This window comes from Tursiops truncatus, chromosome 1, assembly GCF_011762595.2.
Source record: "Tursiops truncatus isolate mTurTru1 chromosome 1, mTurTru1.mat.Y, whole genome shotgun sequence".
Taxonomy (NCBI): domain Eukaryota; kingdom Metazoa; phylum Chordata; class Mammalia; order Artiodactyla; family Delphinidae; genus Tursiops; species Tursiops truncatus.
Window position 1 is genome coordinate 109,960,407 of NC_047034.1, and position 27,225 is coordinate 109,987,631.

A 27,225-nucleotide genomic window follows, 5' to 3' on the forward strand; every position below is an offset into this window, starting at 1 on the left:
CATTGTGGCTTGTCCTTTGTCTCTGGATGTGGGGTATCTTTTTTGGTGAGTTACAGTGTCTTCCTGTCAATGACTGTCCAGCAGTTAGTTGTGATTCTCATGCTCTTGCAAAGGGGAATGAGAGTACATCCTTCTAGTCCACCATCTTGAACCCATCTTCCATTCATGCTCTTGTTTTTGTTAAGGTAACAATTTTAAGACAGTCAGTCCTTACTACCCTTATGCTACTGACAGCCAAAGTTAAAACACCAAAATATTTTATTTCAAGATAAATGTTATAATCTGATTAGGGGAAATGCAAAATACCTTAATTTCTGTTATCCGTTTCATTTTGTCAGTATCCAATTTTCTAAGTTGGTCAATAGCATGCTGTACTTCAGTGATCTGAATAATAAGGTAATTCTGTATGAGATATATAAAGACATCTTTGTTTAGTATAACATCTATTCATTTTTAATTTTAATTGCCTGCCAATACAAACTACAAAGTGTTATCAAATATCAAAAAAGGAAATCATGAAAATAACCCATTCCATAAAATAAACTTTTTGCTTTGGAGTAAATTACTATTGAACTGTTGATTTCTTATGTTTTAGGGACCACTTTCCTTTCTGTTTTACTACCATTTTCATGTATTATAAAAATAAATACGTATTTGTAAAAGTTACCATTAAATTAGCACCATGAAAACCAACAACTATTACTATAAGAGGAATACATTAGATTAAGATACTTAGCAAGGCTTTAGAAATTGGCATAATGGTTTATCAGTGGAATCATATTAGAATTACTTAAAAATATTTAATAATGAAATACTGTATTTTATAAGAAAATCTGTTTAATGTGAGAAAACCTATTCTAGAAGCCTTTTGGTTACTTTTGTTCAGAAAAGTTTATGAGCTGTAATAGTCAACAAAGAAATTATTTAAGCTGCTTTTGTGAAAAAAAATTATCATATATTGAACTTGAGAAAACAGTAAGATAAAAAGTTTCAATAATGCTTAAAAAAAAGTATCAGCTAATAAGAAGAAACTTTTACTTGAACTTATTTGGATTTTATATTAAATAGATCTAAAATAGTAAACTTTTACTCATAGAAAGAGAAGAGGTTGGTGGCTCTGGCAGAAGCAGGAGGTGGGGATTAGGGGAAATGGGTGATGGTGGTCAAATGCATAAACTTGTAGATACAAGATAAGTAAGTTCTAGGGATGTAATATACAGCATGGCAATTATAGTTAACAATGCTATACTGTATATTTGAAAGTTGCTAAGAGAGTAGATCTTAAAAGTTCTGATCACACACAAAAATAACTATGTGAGGTGATGGATGTTAACTAAACTTATTGTGGTGTCCATTTTACAACATAAACATATGTCTTAACATTATGTTTCTACTTTAAACTAATACAATGTTATATGTCAATTATATCTCAATAAAACTGGGAAAAAAGTAAACTTAATATTTCATCATGTCTAAAATTAAATCTATACTCAATCATAATTAACATATTATAAAATCTTTTTTGGATAAGTGGTATCAACAAACAAAAATTAAACTGATAAATGGCCTCTGGAATTTGTTGTTTAATTATATGGTAGAATTACTCAACTAAAAAATAAACTTCATGTCTCTCATCTGTCAAGATTTAAGACTATCTCAAGAAAATGAATTGATCAAAATTTAATATAATTTATAATTTATTTAGAATATCACTACCTATAGATTCTGTGGTTATCAAACTGTCCTTCCCACCACCAACTGAAAGAAAAGAAATGTATAAATCACTATTACTCCCTTGCCATACTTCATTAGGTATTTCTCTCTTACCCACAGAATCTTGACCCTTTCCCCTGGTACAGAGGTAGATCCTAATTAGGCTAAGTCAGGATATAGCATTTGCTGGTAACTATGATCAATCCAGGGTAGGCTTGGTTGATCCCCAATCAGGCCAAAGGGAAAGTTTTATATAGTCCATGCGTCTAGAAGAGGTTGTCTCTTGTTTTGGAGGCATATATCTCTACTTGCCATTGGTAACTCTGTTGCTACCCTGAGGAAAAGCAGTCTTAGAATGAAGCCAACACCGAAAATAATAGGGAGGAAATATCAGAAGTACCTAGGCCCTTAAAGACATCATTAAGCAGCTGATTTTATCTCCTCAGCACGCATTACATGAGATCATGAATTTACTGATTGTCTAAGCCAGTTTAAGCCAAGGTTTTGTTACCTGTAGCCCAAAACATCCTAGATATGATCATACTAGCACATTACATTGCTAGTATGTACATTAAATACATTACAACATCCTAGATATGATCATACTAGCACATTACATTGCTAGTATGTACATTAAATACATTAAATACATTACAAAGCATGTATTTTAAATAGAACTTCTCTAACAGAATGTGAACATATTTAGTAGTACCTTAGAGTCTGTGATGGTTGCCAGATTCTTTGGTCTCATCTTGATCACCCTGGCTTCAAGCTGAATGAGCAATTTTTTATAGTAAAGTTCCAAATCTTCTCAAAGTTTTGTTAAAATCTCCTCCAATGATGCTGTAACTTTCTTTGTTTCAAAGTACTTTTTCTTCCAAACATCATAGGCTATTTAAAAAAAAAAAAAGCAAAGGCTATAGTTTGTTTAAACTTTTCAACCTGCAAAGTTAATTTAAACCATTCCTCTCTCCTCTCCTTCCTCTCTTATATTCTGAGGAAATTAGAGTTAAGAGTAAAATGTTTATTGGATAATAAAAGGACTTGCTTATAAATATAGTAAAATACTGATAAATCCAGGAACCAAAATCAAGTTCTTCTTTAATCTTGTAATTTGTTTAGAAAATCTTTCTTCAAAATACTACCTATAGCAGGAAGTGTATACTTTTTTATTTTTATTTTTTTGCGGTATGCGGGACTCTTACTGTTGTGGCCTCTCCCATTGAGGAACACAGGCTCCGGACGCGCAGGCTCAGTGGCCATGGCTCACGGGCCCAGCTGCTCAGAGGCATGTGGGATCTTCCCAGACCGGGGCACAAACCCGTGTCCCCTGCATCGGCAGGTGGACTCTCAACCACTGCGCTACCAGGGAAGCGCAAGAAGTGTATACTTTTTATTTCAATTACTTTTATCTATAATCTGATTTGAATTCACTATTTATATAATTAAAGCTATGAAAGAAAAGGCAAAATATATCTTTTCAGATTTTCCTTATTTTTCAGCCCCAAAATGACTTGTTTTGTGTAATCAGCTGATTCTGATTCATCATTTATCAACATTATTCCAGGTATATCCCCAAACTTCTGTAGGGCAGAATTTCTTAAACCTGAGACTTCTGGTTTAGAAAATTAGAAATTAAACTCTGCCAGTTTAGGGAATCACTTTGACACCAATGAGATTCTAAATATAAACTTAATTGGAACACAAACTGCATGCTAGTATACCAGAATACGCTTATGTTTCTTTTTTTCAGATTATCGAAGAAACGAAAACACCAAATTTTAAAATTCTATATTATAAATTGATTTAATTAAAAATATAAAACTATGGGGCTTCCCTGGTGGCGCAGTGGTTGAGAGTCTGCCTGCTGATGCAGGGGACACAGGTTCGTGCCCCGGTCCGGGAAGATCCCACATGCCATGGAGCAGCTGGGCCCGTGAGCCATGGCCGCTGAGCCTGTGCGTCCGGAGCCTGTGCTCCGCAACGGGAGAGGCCACAACAGTGAGAGGCCCTCGTATCGCAAATATAAATAAATAAATATATATAACTATATGGAACTTTTAACTCAAGCCCTATATCCAATATATATAAGCCCTATATAACTCAGCCCTATATCCAATCCCTCTGCAAGGATTACTGCCAAAATACTTCGAGCATCTGGCACATTATCCGTTCTTCAATGCTACATTCCTAGGCAATCCACTATCATCTTTTGAAAGCTGTATTATTCTTCTAACAGTCTCTCTGCTTCCATACTTGCCCCTCTACAGGCTATTCCATACCGCAGTCATCCTGATCTTTTTAAGATATTTTAAAAATCACATAGATCCTTAGTTTAAAAATCCTCTTATGTCTTCCCATATTACTTGTATTGATAATAAAATCCAAACTCCTTGAATTGGCCTATCTTTTCCTTGCTGATCTTTTGATTTTCTCCCTCTACATTCCTCCTTATTTATCACACTCCAGCTGTACTGGTCTTAGTTCAGGTCCTTAATTCTGCAAGCTTATTTCTATCTCTGTACCTTGATTTTTAGTGTTCGTCCTGTTTGGACTCTTTTTACCCTGTCTCTTCACATGCTTACCATTTTATTAATCAAATCTTAGTTATATCTGCTCAAAGAAGCCTTCCTTGAAAGCCCTAGCTAAACCATCTCTCCTGCCCCACGATTCTTTACTGCACTCTTTTAATTGACTTTTCAGCTCTAATCAGTAGCTGACATTGTCTTACTTATTTATTGTCGGTCTCCTCCCATTAGAGGCAAGCTCCTTAATGGCAGGGCTATGTTTGTCTTGTTTACTGCTGTATCCTCAGCATTTAAAACAATGCTGAGAACTGAGGTATATAGTAGGCTCAATAAATATTTGATGGCTGATATATACCTTTTATCTTGAAACATTCCTGTTGAAATAGAAAGTGACCAATGATTCTCATTTTATAAATAGAAGGAGTGCGGCACAAAGAGGAGAATAACTTGCCTAAGTATAAGATTATTCTAGTATTAGAATCACTGTCCTGTGATTTCTAATCCATTGCTCAATACTGTCTGATAAAATTCCTCTTTTAACAGCACAACAAGGCCAAATCACTGCCACCACTTCTGGGACACACTTTAATATTATGAGGTAGAACATTAAGAAATACCTCCTGACATTGTCTATAACCTCTAGTCAGATCTAGTACTGAAGCAATAATTTTGCTGTAAATTGAGAATCCTAAAGGCAGTTAATTAATCAATAATCAATATATTGATTATTGATTATAATCAATATAATCAATAATTGATATAATCAATATAATTGATATAATCAATATAATAATTGATTATAATCAATATAATCAATATAATTGATATAATCAATAAGGTCTGGTAGGCTGATGCACTCTTTTTTACCTAGCTGTAAGCAAACATGATAATCAGTAAGATCTGGTAGGGTTACGCATTGTTTTTCACCTATTTGTAAACATCTGGTAATGCACAACAGTAATGCATTTTTTTACTTGTATGGTGATGAACTCCCAAATCTGTCTTTATAACTATAAACTCTCTCTTGTGCTCTAGCTTCTCCATTCCACTGGACATTACTTGGACATTATACCACAGGAGCTTCAAACTTAAAATTCAAAAAGAAGAAAAAAAAAGAATCCATATTCCTTTCTAAACATGATTTCCTTCCAAGATTTCTGATTTCAGTTACTTGTTATGGCAACTTTTAAATGTTTCTAAGATGGCTATTGAATTTTTTTCATTTTGAGCCAATTTTGATCATGTATATTTGCTTAGAAAATTCGAGATCCTAGCACATTTTCAAATTTTAGCATATATTTTATTCTCATAAATTTTATCACCTCTGTATTTGTGTTATATTGCCTTCATCTCACCTAATTTTTGTGTTTCTACTCTTTTTTTGATAAACTACCTCAAGCCTTACCAATGTTAATGTTTCTGCCACTACCACTTTATAGACCTTGAGTTGTTTTCAATTCTGCCAGGCTTTTAACTTTTGTAACTTATTAGCTTCTACTTTTATCTTCATTAATCCCTTACCCCTACTTTGTTTGTTTTATTATTCTTTTTCTATTTTATTGCATTGACCTTAAATTACAAGGTCAGGTTCCCACAGGATAATGGCAGCCACTAAAATCTCTCCACGCATGCTCTCAACTACTATAAAAAGAAAGCAAATACAATCACCCATAATTTATATCTGTAGAATAACGAGGACACAGAATCCTCTAATTTACATATACTTTAATTTACATGTAAGTGGGGAAATAAACACCCTAGACCAGCAAAGTGTGCTTAGGAGCTCACACCTGAGCAGAGTCTGATGGGAACTATGCATTAAAGAGCACAATACACAGATAACACAGTAAACATCAACCACAATTTAGTCTTAAAGGAGAAGGTCCTGCATGTGGTAGAAGAATACTGAGTAAGGGTACCAAATGGTAAATCAAAGCTCTTTCTATGAGGAATCTAAAAGAAAGGGGCTTTTAAAATGTAGGTGGTCAGAGGTGGTAATTATGGGAAAACACAGCTACTGGGTGAGAGGAAAATTCTTTGGAAGCAAGAGATGTTCGTCAGGGCTAGGTGGTAAGAGAAAAGAAGGTGGTCAAGTTAAGAGTTCTGCTGAATTAAATTAGCAGGAAAGAATACAAAGAAAAAAGACCACTTCCCTTAAGGCCCCATTTATTTAAAAATACATAAATAAATAACTGCATTTCACTAAAACAACAGGAGAGAGCTTTCTTAATCTATTGATACAAGCTAAAATAAACCACCAGAACACCTGTTTCTCTATAAGAACACCTGTTACTGATTCAGAAAAATCCAACACAAATAAACATAGACAAAATCTACAACATAATATAGCATCCATACAAAGTTACTTTTTGAAAACCCTCAAAACTGAGAACTAAAACAAAACAAAACCAGCAGCCAGGAAGCAGAGAAAAAATTAACAATATTCCCAACATAGATTAAATTAAATTAAATCAAATCATTTTAGGTATTAATGAACACCACAAATCACATATTTAGAAACTCAGAATAAAAATGGAAAAATAACAGGAAGATGTAAAATGGAAATTGACCAAACTGAAGAAAGAAATTAAAGAAAAAACAAAACTGTCGCAGAAATGAATAACAGGTATCCAAAAAGGAACAGATATGACCAAAAATACAGTAAGCATAATAGAGAACAGAAATAAAAGGAATAAAGAAAATTAAACATAAAGAAAATAGTAAACTAGATCATAGAGAAAGTAGTAGAGATAAAAGGTAAAGAAGAACTAGGATAAGACCAACTGAGGTCTCTGAAAAAAAAAACAACAAAAAAAAACAAAAAACCATGGAATGGATCTGCTATTTATATTGTTTTCTAGAGTTATAATTTCTTGAAATAAAAGAAGTCCTGATTTTCATACTGAAAGGGCCCACTGGGTACCCATAAAAACCAGACCTAGAACTCTCAACTGAAATATAGCCTGATAAAACTACTACACATTAAAGGGATCCTCTGGCCTTCCAGACAAAAATAACCAAGCCAATTTACAAAGAAAAGAAAATCAGTTTGGCATCATACTTCTTAACAGTAACATATAAAACATCAGTAGAGCAACATTTTAATAAACTCAAGGAAAAATTGTGTAAGCCAAGGATGTTGCAGCCAATCAAGCTATCCTTCAAGTACCAAGGCTCTAAAGCAGGGATGAGCAAACTTCTTCTGTAAAAGGCCTCAGAGTAAATAATTTAGGTTTTGTGGGCCACATATGGTATTTGTCATAATTCTTATTTTTTTCAACTTTTTAAAAATGTAAAAAACATTTTTAGGTCCCATGCTTCACAAAACAAGCTGTGGGCCTTGTCTGCCTATTCCTGCTCTAGACAAAATTTTAAATATGTAAGAAGTAAAGGAATATCGTACCTGGGAGCTTTTTTTTTTTAATAAGTAGAGCTTTACCCAATGAAGAAATGATTGAAAAATCTTGTGTAAAAGAACTGGCAGTAAGTGTTGAACATATTTAATTACAGATCTAAGACTAAAACAAAGGTGAGGAGGATAAGACAAGAAGCACAGCCCATAAATGTTCTGTTCTTTTACAAAGTAGAAATAACACAACTAAAAGTACATGAGAGGAGAAAGGAGGGGGAAAGATGACTTTTTAATTGCCTTGAATTTAAAGATAGGAGTCAGAGGATAATTTTAGAGGTAACAAATCAAAATCAGAAGCATAAATTTTAAGAAAAGGAAAAAGGAGGGTTAGGAATACTAGCACAAATTTGTATCAGAATAAAGGTAAACACTAGAATGAGATTCAGATTTCCTAAATACCAGGAGTGGGGGGGAGTGCAAATAAACCACATAGTAACACATAGTAACTATAACATAAAGTAAAATGAGAAATCTGAGGTCAAATATATCAGTCCTATCAAAAACATAAATGGACATAACTCATCTACTAAATGAAAACGACTTTCAGACTGGCTTACAAAGGGAAACCCAACTCTAGCGTGTCTGTTAAAGACATACCTAAAACAAAGCAATTCAGAAAAGTTGGGGAAAAAAGTAGGGGAGGAATATAGGGGTATACCAAATAAATGTAAACAAAAAGAAAGGAGAGGTTAGTATCTTGATATGCAGTAAGGGAGAATTCAGGTCAAAAAAGCATTTAATGAGTCAAAGAAGGGCACTTCATAATGCAAAAGTGATGATATTACTATTTGCATGAGAACAACTTTGTGCCAAATAATACATAGAAATCTAAATAAATCAAAAACCACAGGAGATGTAAGGATAAACAGTAAAATACTAATAACAGAAGATTCTAATACATCTATTCTCAGTCCAAGACATAGAAAGAAAAAGTTAGGGAAAAAAAAAGGATATGGAACACTTAAACAACATATTAAACAATGTAGATTATAGACAAGGCACAGAGTAGGGGAAGATATTCGCAATGCACATAAGCATCAAAGGACTACCCTCCAAAGTATATTAAAAACTCCTACTAATCAGAAATATATGGCAGACAACACAATAGAAATACTTGAAAAGGTAGTTCTCCAAAAAAGTTATCAAAATGGAGTCTATAAAATATAAAAATATGATCAACTGTATGGGTAATCTGGGAAATGAAAATTCAAACCACAGTGAAATAGCATTAAGCACCCACCAGCTGGAAAAATTTTAAAGTGTGAAGACAGCATATTTTATTAATATCTAGCAACAATAAAACAATTATTTGCTGAATATGGCATGCCTCTGCTCCAAAACTCAAAGGCTCTGAGCTGTGATTCTCCTCTCAGGGCTTGTCTCAGACTCCATTTAGCATTCCAACCAACAAATCATATATAACCAACAACCAACAACCAACATATGTATTCTAACATATCAAGCATCACTGGACCAGATGGATATTAGCACACAATTGGCAGCCCAGCTTGCTGTGCCTCTTGGATCACCTTGTGAGCCTTCTCTTGCTCTGGGCCCACTCAAAGTTGGCAGTCTTTTAGATTACTTGATTAAAAAAAAAAAAGAAAAAGATTGGAGCCATGCATCCGAATGCAGTATATCTCCAAATTCCAAACAGGTCCATCAAGTGACTCATTCTTCATGGTAGCTGGGGCAAGATACAAAAACCTGGTTTTTACTTTAAAGGGCATACATCAACATGTCCCAGATCATGAAACTCCCAGAAATTTCACTGAATTGGCAGGCTCCTGAATTTTGAGGTTTATCTCCCCTTCTCTAACATTTAAGGTTAGAAAATTTAAGACATTTTAATCTGCAGTTCCATTTCAATTTCAGTATAAATATTATGGTGCAATACCACATCTAAAAAAATGCAGCACTATTTACAATAGCCAGGTCATGGAAGCAACCTAAATGCCCATCAACAGAGGAATGGATAAAGAAGATAAAACAAATATGGATAAAACAAATATCGTATATTAATGCATATATGTGGAATCTAGAAAAATGGTACAGATGAACTGGTTTGTAAGGCAGAAATAGAGACACAGATGTAGAGAACAAATGTATGGACACAAAGGGGGGAAAGCGGCGGGGGGTAGTGGTGGTGGTGGGATGAATTGGGAGATTGGGATTGACATATACACACTAATATGTATAAAATAGCTAACTAATAAGAACCTGCTGTATAAAAAAATAAATAAATTTTTTTTAAATTTAAAAATCATACCTGATTGTCCTCTCTTCTAAAGATATTAGTTCTATCATCTTCATTTTTCCAAAGAAACTGACTTAAAGGGGAATGACAGATTTGTAAGTCATATTAAAAAATGATTCCATGAATATTAACTTTTCATGTTTTTTATTTAATATTCTATAAACACAAATATAACATTAAAAATTTTTAAAGTCTGCTTGAAACCATTATATTATCTTTCAAACTCATTAATTATCAATATAAACTACATTTAGCATGAGTTATACAATAATATTTCATTATATTATAGCTAAATTCAAATCATAGTCCAATGTCTATAGCAAGGTAAAATAACTGGAAATTTTGTAAACATACTTTGCTTATAGTTCTTTTGTGAATAATTGTTTATAAAATTCCTTATCTTAATTTCAGAAGACTATATGCAAAACTGTTGTCTAAGTACTATAATTTTGAATGAAATGATACCAATGTGAAACTCAAACATGATTAGTTTACTCAAAACCAGGAAAATAAAAGAGGCAGAAAAATTAATTCTAAGAAAGGCAAATGAAGACAGAAATTTTTCTGTCATTAGGTTGCCCCTGATGACAAAAGGATTACAACAGAATAAATTTAAGCAATAAATTATCCCTCATTATGTTGGAAGGGAATATTAGTATCTAACAGTAAACATCAGAATCAAGGTAATTTTAATTAAAAATGTCACTAACTTCACTCATATCTTTGTTCTAATTAGAAGTCTTTATACCAGTACCCTGGATATCTCACTCTTTTTCTTATAGTCTAGATTATGACATATAGAATCAACATCCATATTAATTACCTCTTTTTGCCGCTAAAATAATCATTATCTGAATCTTCCTGTGATCCTGGCAATTCAGAATTTCCAATTTGATTATTTCCATTCTGATTTTCATTTGGAGTGGCTTTTCCCCCAGCTGATGATGATGCCCATTCATAGCAAAGAAAGTTCATAATGTTAAGAAAATACTAAAATAAAATTTTGGGTTTTTATGTACATACTATATACTCTTGTCCCATGTTTCAGAATCTCTATGAACTTTACTCTCCCAAACTGAATTTCATGAAACTTTAGTTTATGCAAAAGGAGAATTCTTTGGTAAATTCAGTTTGGGAAAAATTGGATTAAGCAATCCTAACAGAACACAAATCCACCCCCCCACACACACCCCTATGGCAGGATTTCTCTGTTTTTATGTACAATATGAATCTGCAAGAGGGGGTAAGTTGGGTTTTATTCAAACTTTGTTGTCTTCAAAAAGCTTTTGCCAAAAGCATCTTTTAAAAGAGTATTCTGAGGATCCTTCTCTGGAAAGTGCTGGGTATAAATACAGAGCATATAATGCCATTTGTTATTTCACATATATTTTCATTTATAAAATCTCTCTTCATTTTAACAGAATTTCTCCATATAAGAAAACCACACAATGTCTTTAAAACATTAGCACTAATGTTCCACATGATCTACATGAACAAGAGATCCGTGAACCTGGTAGTGTTAATACAGATTTTTTTCCCTTGGGGAATCAATTTTTTTTAATTTAGAAAAAATTGGAGTCATATTAGTGTTTGAAAAGTCATTTTACAAGAGTTGCCACAGTATTTTGCAACCTGAAGCCCATATTGGTTTAGTTTTAGTCAGGTTGCTACCACTTATTTCCTATCTGGCACTGGACTTAGTCATTTAAAGAAAACAAATAGGGATTTTCTAAAAAGATATATTCAAGGCAAAGGAACAAAAAATAGATATATCAGCTGTTTAAAACTGATAGTAAAATACCACTCCCCCCATCTGCCCCCCAAAACAAACAACAATGGAAAACTCAGTAGATTCTGAGTGACATTTTGATAGGAATATATGACATGTATCTCTTATTCCTAATAACTGTTTAGAGAATGATGCAATGCACCATTCAATACCTATGCAACTTAATAAGAAAGCAGGTCTATTTACTTTTGAAAAAATATAGTGTTTTGAGAGCTAGAGTAGATGTACATATAAAATGTTATAGATTCACAGAAAAAGGAGTGTCTTATTTTGGGGGAGAATTCATTTAATTCATAAATGTTTAGTATATTTGCTTTTCCATCACAATTTATTTGCTGTATGCAGTAAGTAAAAAAATTCAACTGACTTTTTTTCAATCGATTCTTAGAGTGTAGTTCCAGCTTTATTTATATGTTTATAAGTTTAATTTTGATTTCTTTAATTACCTACAACTTTTTAAGAACTGAATTATCAGTAAATTGGTGGGTGTAACCATATAAAAAATTTTAAAGTCTTTGAAATACAAATGTCTCCCAACATTAAAGTTGTTTTGCTTTGGTTTGATACTGTTTTCCTGGCTAAGATATTTCTGAACTATAATAATAATATCAAGATTTTATGAAACAATAACTTCTTTTCTCCTTTAGTCTTAACTTTATCTGAAACTATTACAAAAGGTAGTAGACTTTACGTAAGTGCTGTAAGTATTTTGACTTTATTTGATTTTTAAATTTTATTTATTTTTTTTTGCAGGCTCTAGAGCACAGGGTCAGTAGTTGTGGCACATGGGCTTAGTTGCTCCGCGGCATGTGGGATCTTCCCAGAACAGGGCTTGAACCCATGTCCCCTGCATTGGCAAGCAGATTCTTAACCACTGTGCCACCAGGGAAGCCCTGATTTTATTTTTATTTTCGAACAGTACTTAAATTGTCTTTTTTTCCTCCCAACTGGTGAAACTAGTTTTTAAAATCCCCATATTGAATTGTAGCTTTCCTTTTATACTGCCTATATTCGTAAGGCTAGATTTGCCCAGAATTTGCCCAGACCTGACTGTTAAAATGTACTATAACAACCTCTTTGTCTTTCCCATTCCAGTTGAAATCACCTTCTTCCTGATTCTTGTTAAGAAGCTTTTTCAAAGTGTTTTCTAAACAACTGGGATCTGTTCCAGGTTCTTCCTTTGACAAAGTTACACTAAGTGGTCTGTGTATTATTCCGTCAGCCTCAGCAACATCATTATTAGTCTGCTGCACATCTAAAGAAACTGCTGATGATGCTGAATAAATATTTCCTAAATGATACATTATAGGAAGCAAATATAATTCTGATTGAAGAGCCTAAAACATAGAGGAAATTAAAAAAAATTAGTTTACACTTTAAAAAATAAGTTAAAAAATTAGTATAAGTTTAAAGTGTCACATTACATACATATGGAGGAGCAAATGATTTGAGTTTCAGTTCTGATTCTTGCTTTGCCTTCACCTGGAAATAAATGAGGAAATAATTAAAGCTTCTGTAACGTTTTTCAATTACTTTTACCCTCACTTTTTTGCAGACGGCATATTTCTGTGACATAAAAATCAAATCAAAAAGCTAGTAACTAAGGCTATATTCTAGAAAACGTAGAATATAATCTTATTTCTATTCACTGGACTAAACATGATAGAAATTCTATGTCATTTAATAATAATAATTATGGCTATCACTTGCATGGACTTACTATGTGCCAGGCATTATTCTAAATGCTTTACATATAAAGCTCAGTTAATCCTCACAATTCCATGTGATAGGCACACATATTGTCTGTAGTTCACAGACAAGAATGAGGCAAAGAGAGGTTAAGCATCTTGCCCAAGATTTTATAAATAGGAAGTTTTCAAGTTGGGATTCAAAACCAGGTAATCTGGTTCTAGAATCCAACTTTGTAAACTTTATTTCCTAAATATTCATCCCATAGAGTTAATTTGTTATTCGTTCATTCTCTCAACAAATATTGAGGTATACTATGTGTTAGGTAGTGTTCTACGTGGTGGGGATACAACTGTAAACAATGCAAAGTCCCTGCCCTCATGTAGCTTATATTCTACTTGGGAGAGCAGATGTTAAATAAATGTGATTTAAGATAGTGATATGTGATTTATGAAAATAAAACAGAGTGATGTAATAGAGAGGAATTCAGAGAAAGAATATCTGAAAACTAGGTGGTCAGAGAAGGCCATTTTTGAAAGATAATAATTGAGCTGAGAACTGAATTATGAAAACAAGAAGCAAGCTATTTGAAAATCGGGGGAAGTGATTTCCAGGCAAGTACAAAGATGATAAAATAGAAATGAGTTTGCTGTATGTGAGGACCAAAGGAAGATTTTTGTGGCTAAAGTGTAGAACCAAGGAGAAAATAGTAGTAGATCAAATCTGAGAGGCAGCCTGTTCCTGAGACTCTCCTTATCTCTTGCCTAACCACTGCAAAAGTCTCCTGGTTACAATTCCTGTCTCTAGTTTCTTAAGTCTCTCATCATGTCATCTTTTGCTCAAAAACTCCAAAGCTTCAGGAAAAAAAAAAAAATCCAAATTCATTAATCTGGCATTCAAGACCTTCAATAAACAACTTTTACAACTTGTTGTCTACTATTCCCTTTCACACAGTCAATGCTCTAGTAAAAACCAAACCACTCACTTTTCCCTAGAGTTGCCTCCTTTGCCACTTCTGTGCTCTTTCTATTTTCTCTGCTCAGAAAGCTTCTCCCACCCAACATCTTTGCAAGATCAAATATTTTTCTGTCAAAATCTAAACTGATGATCACTTTTTCCTTAAAGTTCTCCATCTCCCCTCTTGTCCTGCTGGAAGCAGTCTCCTTTTCTTCTAAATATACAGAATATGCTATTTTAATTATTTATGTATTTTATCTTCACCACTACACTGAATATTCTTTAAGAGCAGGATCCATAGTCAATTCTTTTTTCTCATTTTGTATACAGAAAAACATCAATAAATATTTGTTGAAAATATTATAATAAAATATTGATATTAGAAGCATTTTAGAAGTTGGCTTAAATTGCCATTAGGTTCCTTCTAATCTAGAATTCTGTGATTGGTATTTTGCAATTTTACTTATCATGAAAAAGAACAAAAAGTTATGAGGGTTGTTCCTTTCCTTCCCTGATTAAGGAAAACTAACTTAATGATCAGTAAATTAATATTCTGCTATACTAAACAGAACTCTAATGACAAAAACTTTAAATCTACCTACTGAGCCAAAGAATTCCACATAGAAAATTTCTTTATAGTTTTACTTTGGGGGAAAATTTTTTTTTCCCATTATCATTCATTATTTAATTTTTTCAATAAACATTTAAATGCCTCTAAGTGCTGAACACCTTGTTAGGCACTGGTTGTAAATACAGTAGTGAATAACATAAAGTCCCTGCTCACAGGGAGCTACAGTCTAATGGCAGTTATGTTAAACAAATAATCGCATAAGCAAATACATAATAATGATACGTTAACTAGCATAGAATAGGAATATATTGCATTTTAAAGGGTTTAAATATGAAAAATCTTGATTAAAGAAAGAAATCTTATATAAATACGAGAAACCAGAAGTGAGCATATATGTGTATATATACACGTGTGTGTGTGTGTGTGTGTGTGTGTGTGTGTGTATTCTGTTTCTATTTTTAAATAGTTTCTATTTTTAAAAAGTAATTGTAGATATACTGGTTTAATCGCTATTCACAGCTCTTCAACAGGTTTCTAATTTCAGATAATTTCTCTCTTAATTCTCTTTGGGTATAGCCATAGTAATACACAGGTTATACTCTGTTTTCTAGGTGGCAGTACTATGGCTAAGTGACATCTGTTCCTATAGTACTTTTTAACTGTTATATAGCACTACTTATTGATAGTATTCATTAAGTCAGGGACTGGATCCATCACATGAATAAAATATTTTTCACTTAGAATTTTTGAATTTCCAGAAAGCATTTTTCTCTGCAGAAAAAAAAAAGATTGCTTTTTCAGGCACACTGTAACATGACTACAAAATACTTGCCTTATAAATCCAGCTAAAATTAATTTGTTAACAACTTCTATTGAAATGGTATTTAACTGATAGTTCCAAGATCCTTCAGGGACATAAAAAACATGAAGTTCCACCAAGTGAATAAATTGAGAATAAAATCAGTTAAAATATTTTTAAAGTGAAAAAAATCAACTGATGTCCTCTAGAATTTTAAGTTTAAAAAACATAATTGAAATAAACATGGAATACATGTATCCTCTGAACAAACACAAAAAAACAAAATGAAGAGCCAAAAATTTGTTAGCTTGGCTACTTGGCACTTGGAGCACATTTTCCCTTGGAAACAATGTCATAGCTGTGGTCCTAGAGTTCCTTAACATACCGACATACAATGCTTGTTTTGTGGCTTGCAGTAAGGATACCAGATTGCCAAGATCAGTTTTCTTATTACCAACCTTTCCACCTTCCCTGACCTCCACCTACACAGTTTCATTGGTGTTACCTTGTAGAATCCTTATCCTTTACATATTGTCTCCCTAACACAGCTGTGATGAGTGCTAGTTCTCAGCACCTGCTAAAGTGTGAATACTAGGGCTTGGGGAATATCTCTGTTTCCCAGAATTCAAGGAAGAACATATTCCTGACCAGTGATGGGGAAAGGAATGGTTGTTTTCACATAGGGCATGTCTGTAAGCTTAGCTTGTCTGTGCTTATATGTACTATCTTTTTTCCTATTAGTGTTTTATTACCTCAATTAGAATTTATCTATGGGGAAGAATATTTAGATTACTACAACAGAACAATTACAGCAAATAAAGGCTTATCTTTTAGTCTAATGAAAGTTTGCTATTCATGTATATTAAAAGTCAAAGCATTGAAATGATTATACTCTATGATATTAAGTGAGAAACATTTTTTAAATTTTAAGTAAATATGACCTTATATTAATATTAGTAATTTTTATAGGAAATGAAAATGGCTCTTAACATCTTTTTATTTATTTATTTATTTTTTTGCAGTACGTGGACCTCTCACTGTTGTGGTCTCTCCCGTTGCGGAGCACAGGCTTTGGACGCGCAGGCTCAGCGGCCATGGCTCACGAGTCCAGCCGCTCCGCAGCACGTGGGATCTTCCCAGACTGGGGCACGAACCCGTGTCCACTGCATCGGCAGGCGGACTCTCAACCACTGCCCCACCAGAGAAGCCCGACAATGGCTCTTGAACTGAGTATTTTGCTCGAGTTGTTTTTATAGACCAAGCAGATTACTTGTACAGTTCTGATGTCAGAATATTAACCAACAGTTTAAGATGTTTGAATAGATAGATGGAATAGTGAAGTTTCCTATATGCTGTATTTTGAATATCAGGGCATTTAAAAGATTATTCTCTAACTATACCATCCTATTAACAGCTAAAGCTATACTATATATTAATACTATAATATTAAATATTAAAGCTATACTATTAAATATTTGTAAAACCTTCAGAAATCTGAAGTAAATATGGCCTTGCCCATTATATAAATGTATTAATATTTTACAGGAGAAAAAAATATTTCTTTAACTAAATGTTTTACTCTGCTTTCATAGATGAAGTAATTACTTCTATATATTTTATAACAATTCATGAATTATAATTCAAAGTATATAGACTTTCATTCTATAATTGAAAGAGGAAGCAATACAAAGAAAATATAGTTGACAAAACATTTCCTGACCTTTGAAACATTTTGTGAAGTAAATTAATTTATTGGGAATTTGGATTTATTCATTCATTCAACAAATATGCCTACTATGTGCCAGCACTGTTCTAGGTACTATAAATATGTAGTGAATAAAACAAAGATCCTTGCCTGCATGCAGCTGAGATTCTAATGAGGTATCAGGACAAGAAGAAGGGTGAGGGAAGTGAAGCACTCACCTCAGGTACAAAATTTAAAGGGGTACCAAAACCTCAGTAATCAAGATAAATAATATTTTAAAAAATCTATTCAGGGACTTCCCTGGTGGCACAGCAGCTGGGAATCTGCCTGCTAACACTGGGGACACGGGTTCGAGTCCTGGCCCGGGAAGATCCCACATGCCATGGAGCAGATGGGCCCGCGTGCCACGACTACTAAGTCTGCGCTCTGGAGCCCGCAAGCCACAACTACTGAGCTCGTGTGCCGCGACTGCTGAAGCCCGCATGCCTGGAGCCTGTGCTCCACAGAGGGAGGGGCCAGTGCAATAAGAAGCCCGCACACCACAAAGGAGAGTAGCAGAGTAGCTCCTGCTCACCGCAACTGGGGAGGGCCCATGCGCAGCAACGAAGACCCAACACAGCCAAAAATAAAATAAATAAATAAATCTATTCAATGCAAAAAATTCATGACGAATAAAATATCATAAATTTAAAGACAGAATGGTACTATTAGAGCCTGAGTAGAAAGGAAAAATATGAACTGCTATATACATTTTTTTTAAAAAAATACATTTCTTAATGGTTAACTTTTTCCAGAACAACATAGTTGAAAAAATATTGAAAATTTTGAAAGCCTGTATTAAAACTCACAACATCATTTTAAGGTTAAACATTCTATTTATATCAAAACCCAACTTTATCCTGGCTTTAATGGAAGTAAATCCATCAATAATATTCTTATTAAAACTATTATTTTAAAAATACATTAAATAGGACAGGGAACTATAGTCAATATTATGTAATAACCTATAAGAGAAAAGAATCTGAAAAAGAATATATATATATATTCATATATATATATATCTGAATCGCTGTGCTGTATACCTAAAACTTACATGATATTTTAAATTAACTATGCTTTGATTAAAAAAATTTTTTAAATAAGTAAAAATAAAAATAACTATTTTACAATAAATAATAAAAATACATTAAAAGGTATACAGATGGGCACATATTTTGCCTTTTGCCTCAAGCTCCAAAATGGCTAGGCATAGCATTATTAGATCCTGTTTCTACTTAAAATGTTGATATCTTGTTTGTCACAGGTTTTTGCATTAGTTTTTCATTTTAAAAATCTTTTATTAAAATATTTATCTTAATTACTTAATTTTTTGATGCCTGCTTAAGTTTTGCACCAAAGGCAAGTGACTCATTTTCCTCAGACTAGTCTCAGTCCTGTGAGGGACATAGACAATAAACATTAAATATAAAACACTGGTAAGTGATATAGCAAATCAGAAAGTGGGCAGTACTGGGAAAAGAGAATAAGTAGAGCAGGGCAAGGAAATTGGGAAGATAAAAGAGGGAGTAGTTTTCAGTTTTAAATAGAATAGTCCAGATACAAATCTAAGAAAATTAACAATTGCTTAATGTCAACTAATATCTAGTCCATATACAAATTTCGCCAACTGTCCAACTGTCCTCAGAATGTTTTTTCAATCTAGAATTCAATCAAGGATAACATATTGCATTTGGTTGTTACGTCTTTTCTTTTTTTTAATTGAAGTATAGTTGATTTACAATTTGTTAGTTTCAGGTATACAGCAAAATGATTCAGTTATTTTCTTTCAGATTATATTCCATTATAGTTTATTATAAGACATTGAATATAATTCCCTGTGCTATACAGTAATCCTTGTTGCTTATTTATCTTATGTATACTAGTGTGTATCTATTAATCCCGTACTCCTAATTTGTCCTTCCCTCTCTCCTTCTCCCCTTTGTCACAACTTTTAAAAAGCTTAATTTGGAAGAGTTTTCCAGACGTGCTTTTTTTTTTTCTCTTCATGGCACTTTTTAAAGAGACTGGACCAATTGTTTAACAGGCTGTTCTGCATTCTGAATTTACCTTATTAACTCCTAAGGTGTCATTTAACTTATTTCTCCAATCCTTCTCTCTCCTGTAAACAGTTGACTTTATAGCCCTCAATTGACACGTGTTAATCAACTGGGGTAAGAACACTTCATAATACCCTGTATTACATATTACTTCACATTTGGGCATACATAATGCTCTACTCCCAAATATTTGTATATTTGATAATTATTAAAGGGATAATAGAACAGACTATAAGGGACAAGAAAATGGAACCTGTTATAGAGTTATTTCAATAATTAAAGTGTGAGGTGATAGTGGCTCAGACTAACATGCTAGCAATATAGGTGATGGGAAGTGGTCAGATTTTGTATATAATTTGAAGCTAAAGTCCAAGAAGTGAAGTTTGAGTAAGGTGTGATGTATGACTCCAAGGTGTTTGGCCTCAGATATCGAAAGGATGGATTTGCCATCAACTGAGATGGGTAAGGTCATGGTTAGTACAGGTTTGGGCTGGGGGGAGAACTGTAGTTCAGTTTCAGACATACTGAGTTTCAGCTGTCTATTGGTTATCCAAGCGCAGATTTCAAGTAGGCAGCTGAAAATATCAATCTGGAGTTTGGGAAAGAGGGCTGGGATGGGATATAAATTTGAGAATACTTAGCATAAAGTTGGTATTTAAAGCTACTAGACTGGAGATTAGAGAGGATAACACTCGGGGAATGGAAGAGTAGTTCTCTATTCTAGTGAGAGAAACTAGAACTAAAGGTACGAAGACGCGGAGATCACCTTCCTCCCCACAGATACACCAGAAATACATCTACACGTGGAACAACTCCTACAGAACACCTACTGAATGCTGGCAGAAGACCTCAGACCTCCCAAAAGGCAAGAAACCCCCCACGTAACTGGGTAGGGCAAAAGAAAAAAGAATAAACAGAGACGGAAGGATAGGGACGGGTCCTGCACCAGTGGGAGGGAGCTGTGAAGGAGGAAACGTTACCACACACTAGGAAGCCCCTTCGCGGGCGGAGACTGCGGGTGGCGGAGCGGGGTAGCTTCGGGGCCGCGGAGGAGAGCACAGCAACAGGGGTGCAGCAGGCAAAGCGGAGAGATTCCAGCACAGAGGATCAGGGCCGACCGGCACTCACCAGCCGAGAGGCTTGTCTGCTCACCTGCCGGGGCGGAGCTGAGGCTCGGGCTTCAGTCAGAGCACCGGGGGAGGACTGGGGTTGGCAGCCTGAACACAGCCTGCAGGGCGTTAGTGTGCTGCGGCTAGCCGGGAAGGAGTCTGGGGAAAAGTCTGGACCTGCCGGGGGAAAAGTCTGGACCTGCCGAAGAGGCAAGAGACTTTTTCTTCCCTCTTTATTTCCTGGTGCGCGACGAGAGGGGATTAAGAACACTGCTTGAAGGAGCTCCAGAGACGGGTGCGAGCCGCACCTAAAAGTGCGGACCCCAGAGACAGACATGAGACGCTAAGGCCGCTGCTACCACCAACAAGAAGCCTGTGTGCGAACACAGGTCACTATCCACATCCCCTTCCGGGGAGCCTGTGCAGCCCGCCACTGCCAGGGTCCCGGAATCCAGGGACAACTCCCCCGGGAAAACGCAAGGCGCGCCTCGGGCTGGCGCAACGTCATGCTGGCCTCTGCCGCCGCAGGCCCGCCCCGCACTCCGTGCCCCTCCCTCCCCACAGCGGATTAAAGCTCCACAATCAACTTGATGTACCCTGCATCTGTGGAACACATGAATAGGCAACGAATAATCCCAAATTAAGGAGGTGGTCTTTGAGAGCAAGATTTATTATTCTTTCCCCTTTTCCTTTTTTTGTGTGTATGTTTATGCTTCTGTGTGAGATTTTGTCTGTATAGCTTTGCTTCCACCATTTGTTCTGGGTTCTATGCATCCGTTGTTTTTGGGTTTTTTTCCTCTTAATAATTATTTTTTTATTTTAATAACTTCGTTATATTTTATCTTACTTTATTTTATTTTACTTTGTCTTCTTTCTTGTTTTCCTTCTTTCCCTCCTTCCTTCTTGCTCCCTCCTTTCTTTCTTTCTTTCTACTTCTACTAATTCTTTCTTTCTACTTTTTCTTCTGAGCCGTGTGGATGAAAGGCTCTTGGTGCTGCAGCCAGGAGTTAGTGCTGTGCCTCTGAGGTGGGAGAGCCAACTTCAGGACACTGGTCCACAAGAGGCCTCCCAGCTGCACATAATATCAAATGGCGAAAATCTCCCAGAGATCTCCATCTCAACGCTAGCACCCAGCTTCACTCAATGACCAGCAAGCTACAGTGCTGGACATCCTATGCCAAACAACTAGCAAGACAGGAACACAACCCCACCCATTAGCAGAGAGGCTGCCCAAAATCATAATAAGTCTACAGACACCCCAAAACACACCACCAGACGTGGACCTGCCCACCAGAAAGACAAGATCCAGCCTCATCCACCAGAACACAGGCACTAGTCCCCTCCACCAGGAAGCCTGCACAACCCACTGAACCAACCAGAGGCACTGGGGACAGACACCAAAAACAACAGGAACTACGAACCTTCAGCCCGCAAAAAGGAGACCCCAAACACAGTAAGATAAGCAAAATGAAAACACAGAAAAACACACAGCAGATGAAGGAGCAAGATAAAAACCCACCAGACCTAACAAATGAAGAGGAAATACCCAGTCTACCTGAAAAAGAATTCAGAATAATGATAGTAAAGATGATCCAAAATCTTGGAAATAGAATAGACAAAATGCAAGAAACATTTAACAAGGAACTAGAAGAACTAAAGATGAAACAAACAATGATGAACAACACAATAAATGAAATTAAAAATACTCTAGATGGGATTAATAGCAGAATAATCTGAGGCAGAAGAACAGATAAGTGACCTGGAAGATAAAATAGTGGAAATAACTACTGCAGAGCAGAATAAAGAAAAAAGAATGAAAAGAACTGAGGACAGTCTCAGAGACCTCTGGGACAACATTAAATGCACCAACATTCGAATTATAGGGGTTCCAGAAGAAGAAGAGAAAAAGAAAGGGACTGAGAAAATATTTGAAGAGATTATAGTTGAAAACTTCCCTAATATGGGAAAGGAAATAGTTAATCAAGTCCAGGAAGCACAGAGAGTGCCATACAGGATAAATCCAAAGAGAAATACGCCAAGACACATATTAATCAAACTGTCAAAAATTAAATACAAAGAAAACATATTAAAATCAGCAAGGGAAAAACAACAAATAACACACAAGGGAATCCCCATAAGGTTAACAGCTGATCTTTCAGCAGAAACTCTGCAAGCCAGAAGGGAGTGGCAGGACATATTGAAAGTGATGAAGGAGAAAAACCTGCAACCAAGATTACTCTACCCGGCAAGGATCTCATTCAGATTTGATGGGGAAATTAAAACCTTTACAGACAAGCAAAAGCTGAGAGAGTTCAGCACCACCAAACCAGCTCTACAACAAATGCTAAAGGAACTTCTCTAGGCAAGAAACACAAGAGAAGGAAAACACCTACAATAATGAACCCAAAACAATTAAGAAAATGGGAATGGGAACATACATATCAATAATTACCTTAAATGTAAATGGACTAAATGCTCCCACCAAAAGACACAGATTGGCTGAATGGATACAAAAACAAGACGCATATATTTGCTGTCTACAAGAGACCCACTTCAGACCTAGAGACACATACAGACTGAAAGTAAGGGGATGGAAAAAGGTATTTCATGCAAATGGAAACAAAAAGATAGCTGGAGTAGTAATTCTCGTATCAGACAAAATAGACTTGAAAATAAAGACTATTAGAAGAGACAAAGAAGGACACTACATAATGATCAAGGGATCGATCCAAGAAGATACAACAATTGTAAATATTTATGCACCCAACATAGGAGCACCTCAATACATAAGGCAAATACTAACAGCCATAAAAGGGGAAATCGACAGTAACACATTCTTAGTAGGGTACTTTAACACCCCACTTTCACCAATGGACAGATCATCCAAAATGAAAATAAATAGGGAAACACAAGCTTTAAATGATACATTAAACAAGATGGACTTAATTAATATTTATAGGACATTCCATCCAAAAACAACAGAATACACATTTTTCTCAAGTGCTCATGGAACATTCTCCAGGATAGGTCATATCTTGGGTCACAAATCAAGCCTTGGTAAATTTAAGAAAACTGAAATTGTATCAAGTATCTTTTCTGACCACAACGCCATGAGACTAGATATCAATTACAGGAAAAGATCTGTAAAAAATACAAACACATGGAGGCTAAACAATACACTACTTAATAACGAAGTGATCACTGAAGAAATCAAAGAGGAAATCAAAAAATACCTAGAAACAAATGACAATGGAGACACGACAACTCAAAATCTATGGGATGCAGCAAAAGCAGTTCTAAGAGGGAAGTTTATAGCAATACAATCCTACCTTAAGAAACAGGAAACATCTCGAATAAGCAACCTAACCTTGCACCTAAAGCAATTAGAGAAAGAAGAACAAAAAAACCCCAAAGTGAGCAGAAGGAAAGAAATCATAAAAATCAGATCAGAAATAAATGAAAAAGAAGTGAAGGAAACGATAGCAAAGATCAATAAAACTAAAAGCTGGTTTTTTGAAAGGATAAACAAAATTGATAAACCATTAGCCAGACTCATCAAGAAAAAAAGGGAGATGACTGAAATCAATAGAATTAGAAATGAAAAAGGAGAAGTAACAACTGACACTGCAGAAATACAAAAGATCATGAGAGATTACTACAAGCAACTCTATGCCAATAAAATGGACAACCTGGAAGAAACGGACAAATTCTTAGAAAGGCACAACCTGCCAAGACTGAATCAGGAAGAAATAGAAAATATGAACAGACCAATCACAAGCACTGAAATTGAAACTGTGATTCAAAATCTTCCAACAAAAAAAAGCCCAGGACCAGATGGCTTCACAGGCGAATTCTGTCAAACGTTTAGAGAAGAGCTATGACCTATCCTTCTCAAACTTTTCCAAAATATAGCAGAGGGAGGAACACTCCCCAACTCATTCTACGAGGCCACCATCACCCTGATACCAAAACCAGACAAGGATGTCACAAAGAAAGAAAACTACAGGCCAATATCACTGATGAACATAGATGCAAAAGTCCTCAACAAAATACTAGCAAACAGAATCCAACAGCACATTACACGGATCATACACCATGATCAAGTGGGGTTTATTCCAGGAATGCAAGGATTCTTCAATATACGCAAATCAATCACCATATTAACAAATTGAAGGAGATACACCATATGATCATCTCAATAGATGCAGAGAAAGCTTTCGACAAAATTCAACACCCATTTATGATAAAAACCCTGCAGAAAGTAGGCATAGAGGGAACTTTCCTCAACATAATAAAGGCCATATATGACAAACCCACAGCCAACATCGTCCTCAATGGTGAAAAACTGAAAGCATTTCCTCTAAGATCAGGAACAAGACAAGGTTGCCCACTCTCACCACTCTTATTCAACATAGTTTTGGAAGTTTTAGCCACAGCAATCAGAGAAGAAAAGGAAATAAAAGGAATCCCAATCAGAAAAGACGAAGTAAAGCTGTCACTATTTGCAGATGACATGATACTATACATAGAGAATCCTAAAGATGCTACCAGAAAACTACTAGAGCTAATCAATGAATTTGGTAAAGTAGCAGGATACAAAATTAATGCACAGAAATATCTGGCATTCCGATACACTAAGGATGAAAAATCTGAAAGTGAAATCAAGAAAACAGTCCCATTTATCATTGCAACAAAAAGAAAAAAATATCTAGGAATAAACCTACCTAAAGAGACAAAAGACCTGTATGTAGAAAATTATAAGACACAGATGAAAGAAATTAAAGATGATACAAATAGATGGAGAGATATACCATGTTCTTGGATTGGAAGGATCAACATTGTGAAAATGACTCTACTACCCAAAGCAACCTACAGATTCAATGCAATCCCTATCAAACTACCACTGGCATTTTTCACAGAACTAGAACAAAAAATTTCACATTTGTATGGAAACACAAAAGACCCCGAATAGACAAAGCAATCTTGAGAACGAAAAACAGAGCTGGAGGAATCAGGCTTCCTGACTTCAGACTATACTACAAAGCTACAGTAATCAAGACAGTATGGTACTGGCACAAAAACAGAAATATAGATCAATGGAACAGGATAGAAAGCCCAGAGATAAACCCACACACACATGGTCCCCTTATCTTTGATAAAGGAGGCAGGTATGTACAGTGGAGAAAGGACAGCCTCTTCAATAAGTGGTGCTGGGAAAACTGGACAGCTACATGTAGAAGTATGAGATTGGATCACTCCCTAACACCATGCACAAAGATAAGCTCAAGGTGGATTAAAGACCTAAATGTAAGGCCAGAAACTATCAAACTCTTAGAGGAAAACATCGGCAGAACACTCTATGACATAAATCACAGCAAAGTCCTTTTTGACCCACCTCCTAGAGAAATGGAAATAAAAACAAAAATAAACAAATGGGACCTAATGAAATTTCAAAGCTTTTGCGCAGCAAAGGAAACCATAAAGAAGACCAAAAGACAACCCTCAGAATGGGAGAAAATATTTGCAAATGAAGCAACTGACAAAGGATTAATCTCCAAAATTTATAAGCAGCTCATGCAGCTTAATAACAAAAAAACAAACAACCCAATCCAAAAATGGGCAGAAGACCTAAATAGCCATTTCTCCAAAGAAGATATACAGACTGCCAACAAACGCATGAAAGAATGCTCAACATCACTAATCATTAGAGAAATGCAAATCAAAACTACAATGAGATATCATCTCACACCAGTCAGAATGGCCATCATCAAAAAATCTACAAACAATAAATGCTGGAGAGGGTGTGGAGAAAAGGGAACCCTCTTACACTGTTGATGGGAATGTAAATTGATACAGCCACTGTGGAGAAGAGTATGGAGGTTCCTTAAAAAAACTACAAATAGAACTACCATATTACCCAGCAATCCCACTACTGGGCATATACCCTGAGAAAACCATAATTCAAAAAGAGTCATGTACCAAAATGTTCATTGCAGCTCTATTTACAATAGCCCGGAGATGGAAACAACCTGAGTGTCCATCATCGGATGAACAGATAAAGAAGATGTGGCACATATATACAATGGAATATTACTCAGCCATAAAAAGAAACGAAATTGAGCTATTTGTAATGAGGTGGATAGACCTTGAGTCTGTCATACAGAGTGAAGTAAGTCAGAAAGAGAGAGACAAATACCGTATGCTAACACATATATATGGAATTTAAGAAAAAAAATGTCATGAAGAACCTAGGGGTGAAACAGGAATAAAGACACAGACCTTCTAGAGAATGGACTTGAGGATATGGGGAGGGGGTAGGGTAAACTGTGACAAAGCGAGAGAGAGGCATGGACATATATACACTACCAAATGTAAGGTAGATAGCTAGTGGGAAGCAGCCGCATAGCACAGGGAGATCAGCTCGGTGCTTTGTGACCGCCTGGAGGGGTGGGATAGGGAGGGTGGGAGGGAGGGAGACGCAAGTGGGAAGAGATATGGGAACATATGTATATATATAACTGACTCATTTTGTTGTGAAGCTGAAACTAACATACCATTGTAAAGCAATTATACTCCAATAAAGATGTTAAAATGAAAAAA

General features: G+C 35.3%; 1 protein-coding gene across 8 annotated transcripts in view; it reads right to left on the reverse strand.

Annotated features, from left to right (window-relative positions):
* Positions 1 to 27,225, reverse strand: part of SPATA1 (spermatogenesis associated 1) — a 93,355-nt gene that overhangs the window by 57,760 nt on the left and 8,370 nt on the right. For 2 of the 8 annotated variants that reach the window (XR_012324027.1, XR_012324026.1), the window contains exons 3-8: positions 13,128 to 13,181; positions 12,805 to 13,036; positions 10,734 to 10,848; positions 9,923 to 9,983; positions 2,426 to 2,604; positions 307 to 402 (exon numbers count right to left, since the gene is read on the reverse strand). Coding sequence is in view for 1 of the 8 variants with exons in the window: in XM_073787963.1 (XP_073644064.1) it covers positions 5,880 to 5,882; positions 9,923 to 9,983; positions 10,734 to 10,848; positions 12,805 to 13,036; positions 13,128 to 13,181 (465 nt within the window). In the remaining 7 variants the exon portion in view is untranslated. Of the gene's footprint in view, positions 1 to 306; positions 403 to 2,425; positions 2,605 to 5,075; positions 5,883 to 9,922; positions 9,984 to 10,733; positions 10,849 to 12,804; positions 13,037 to 13,127; positions 13,182 to 27,225 lie in introns of those variants that run through there. The other 6 variants (XR_012324028.1, XR_012324029.1, XR_012324030.1 and 3 more) reach the window with 6 other exon arrangements.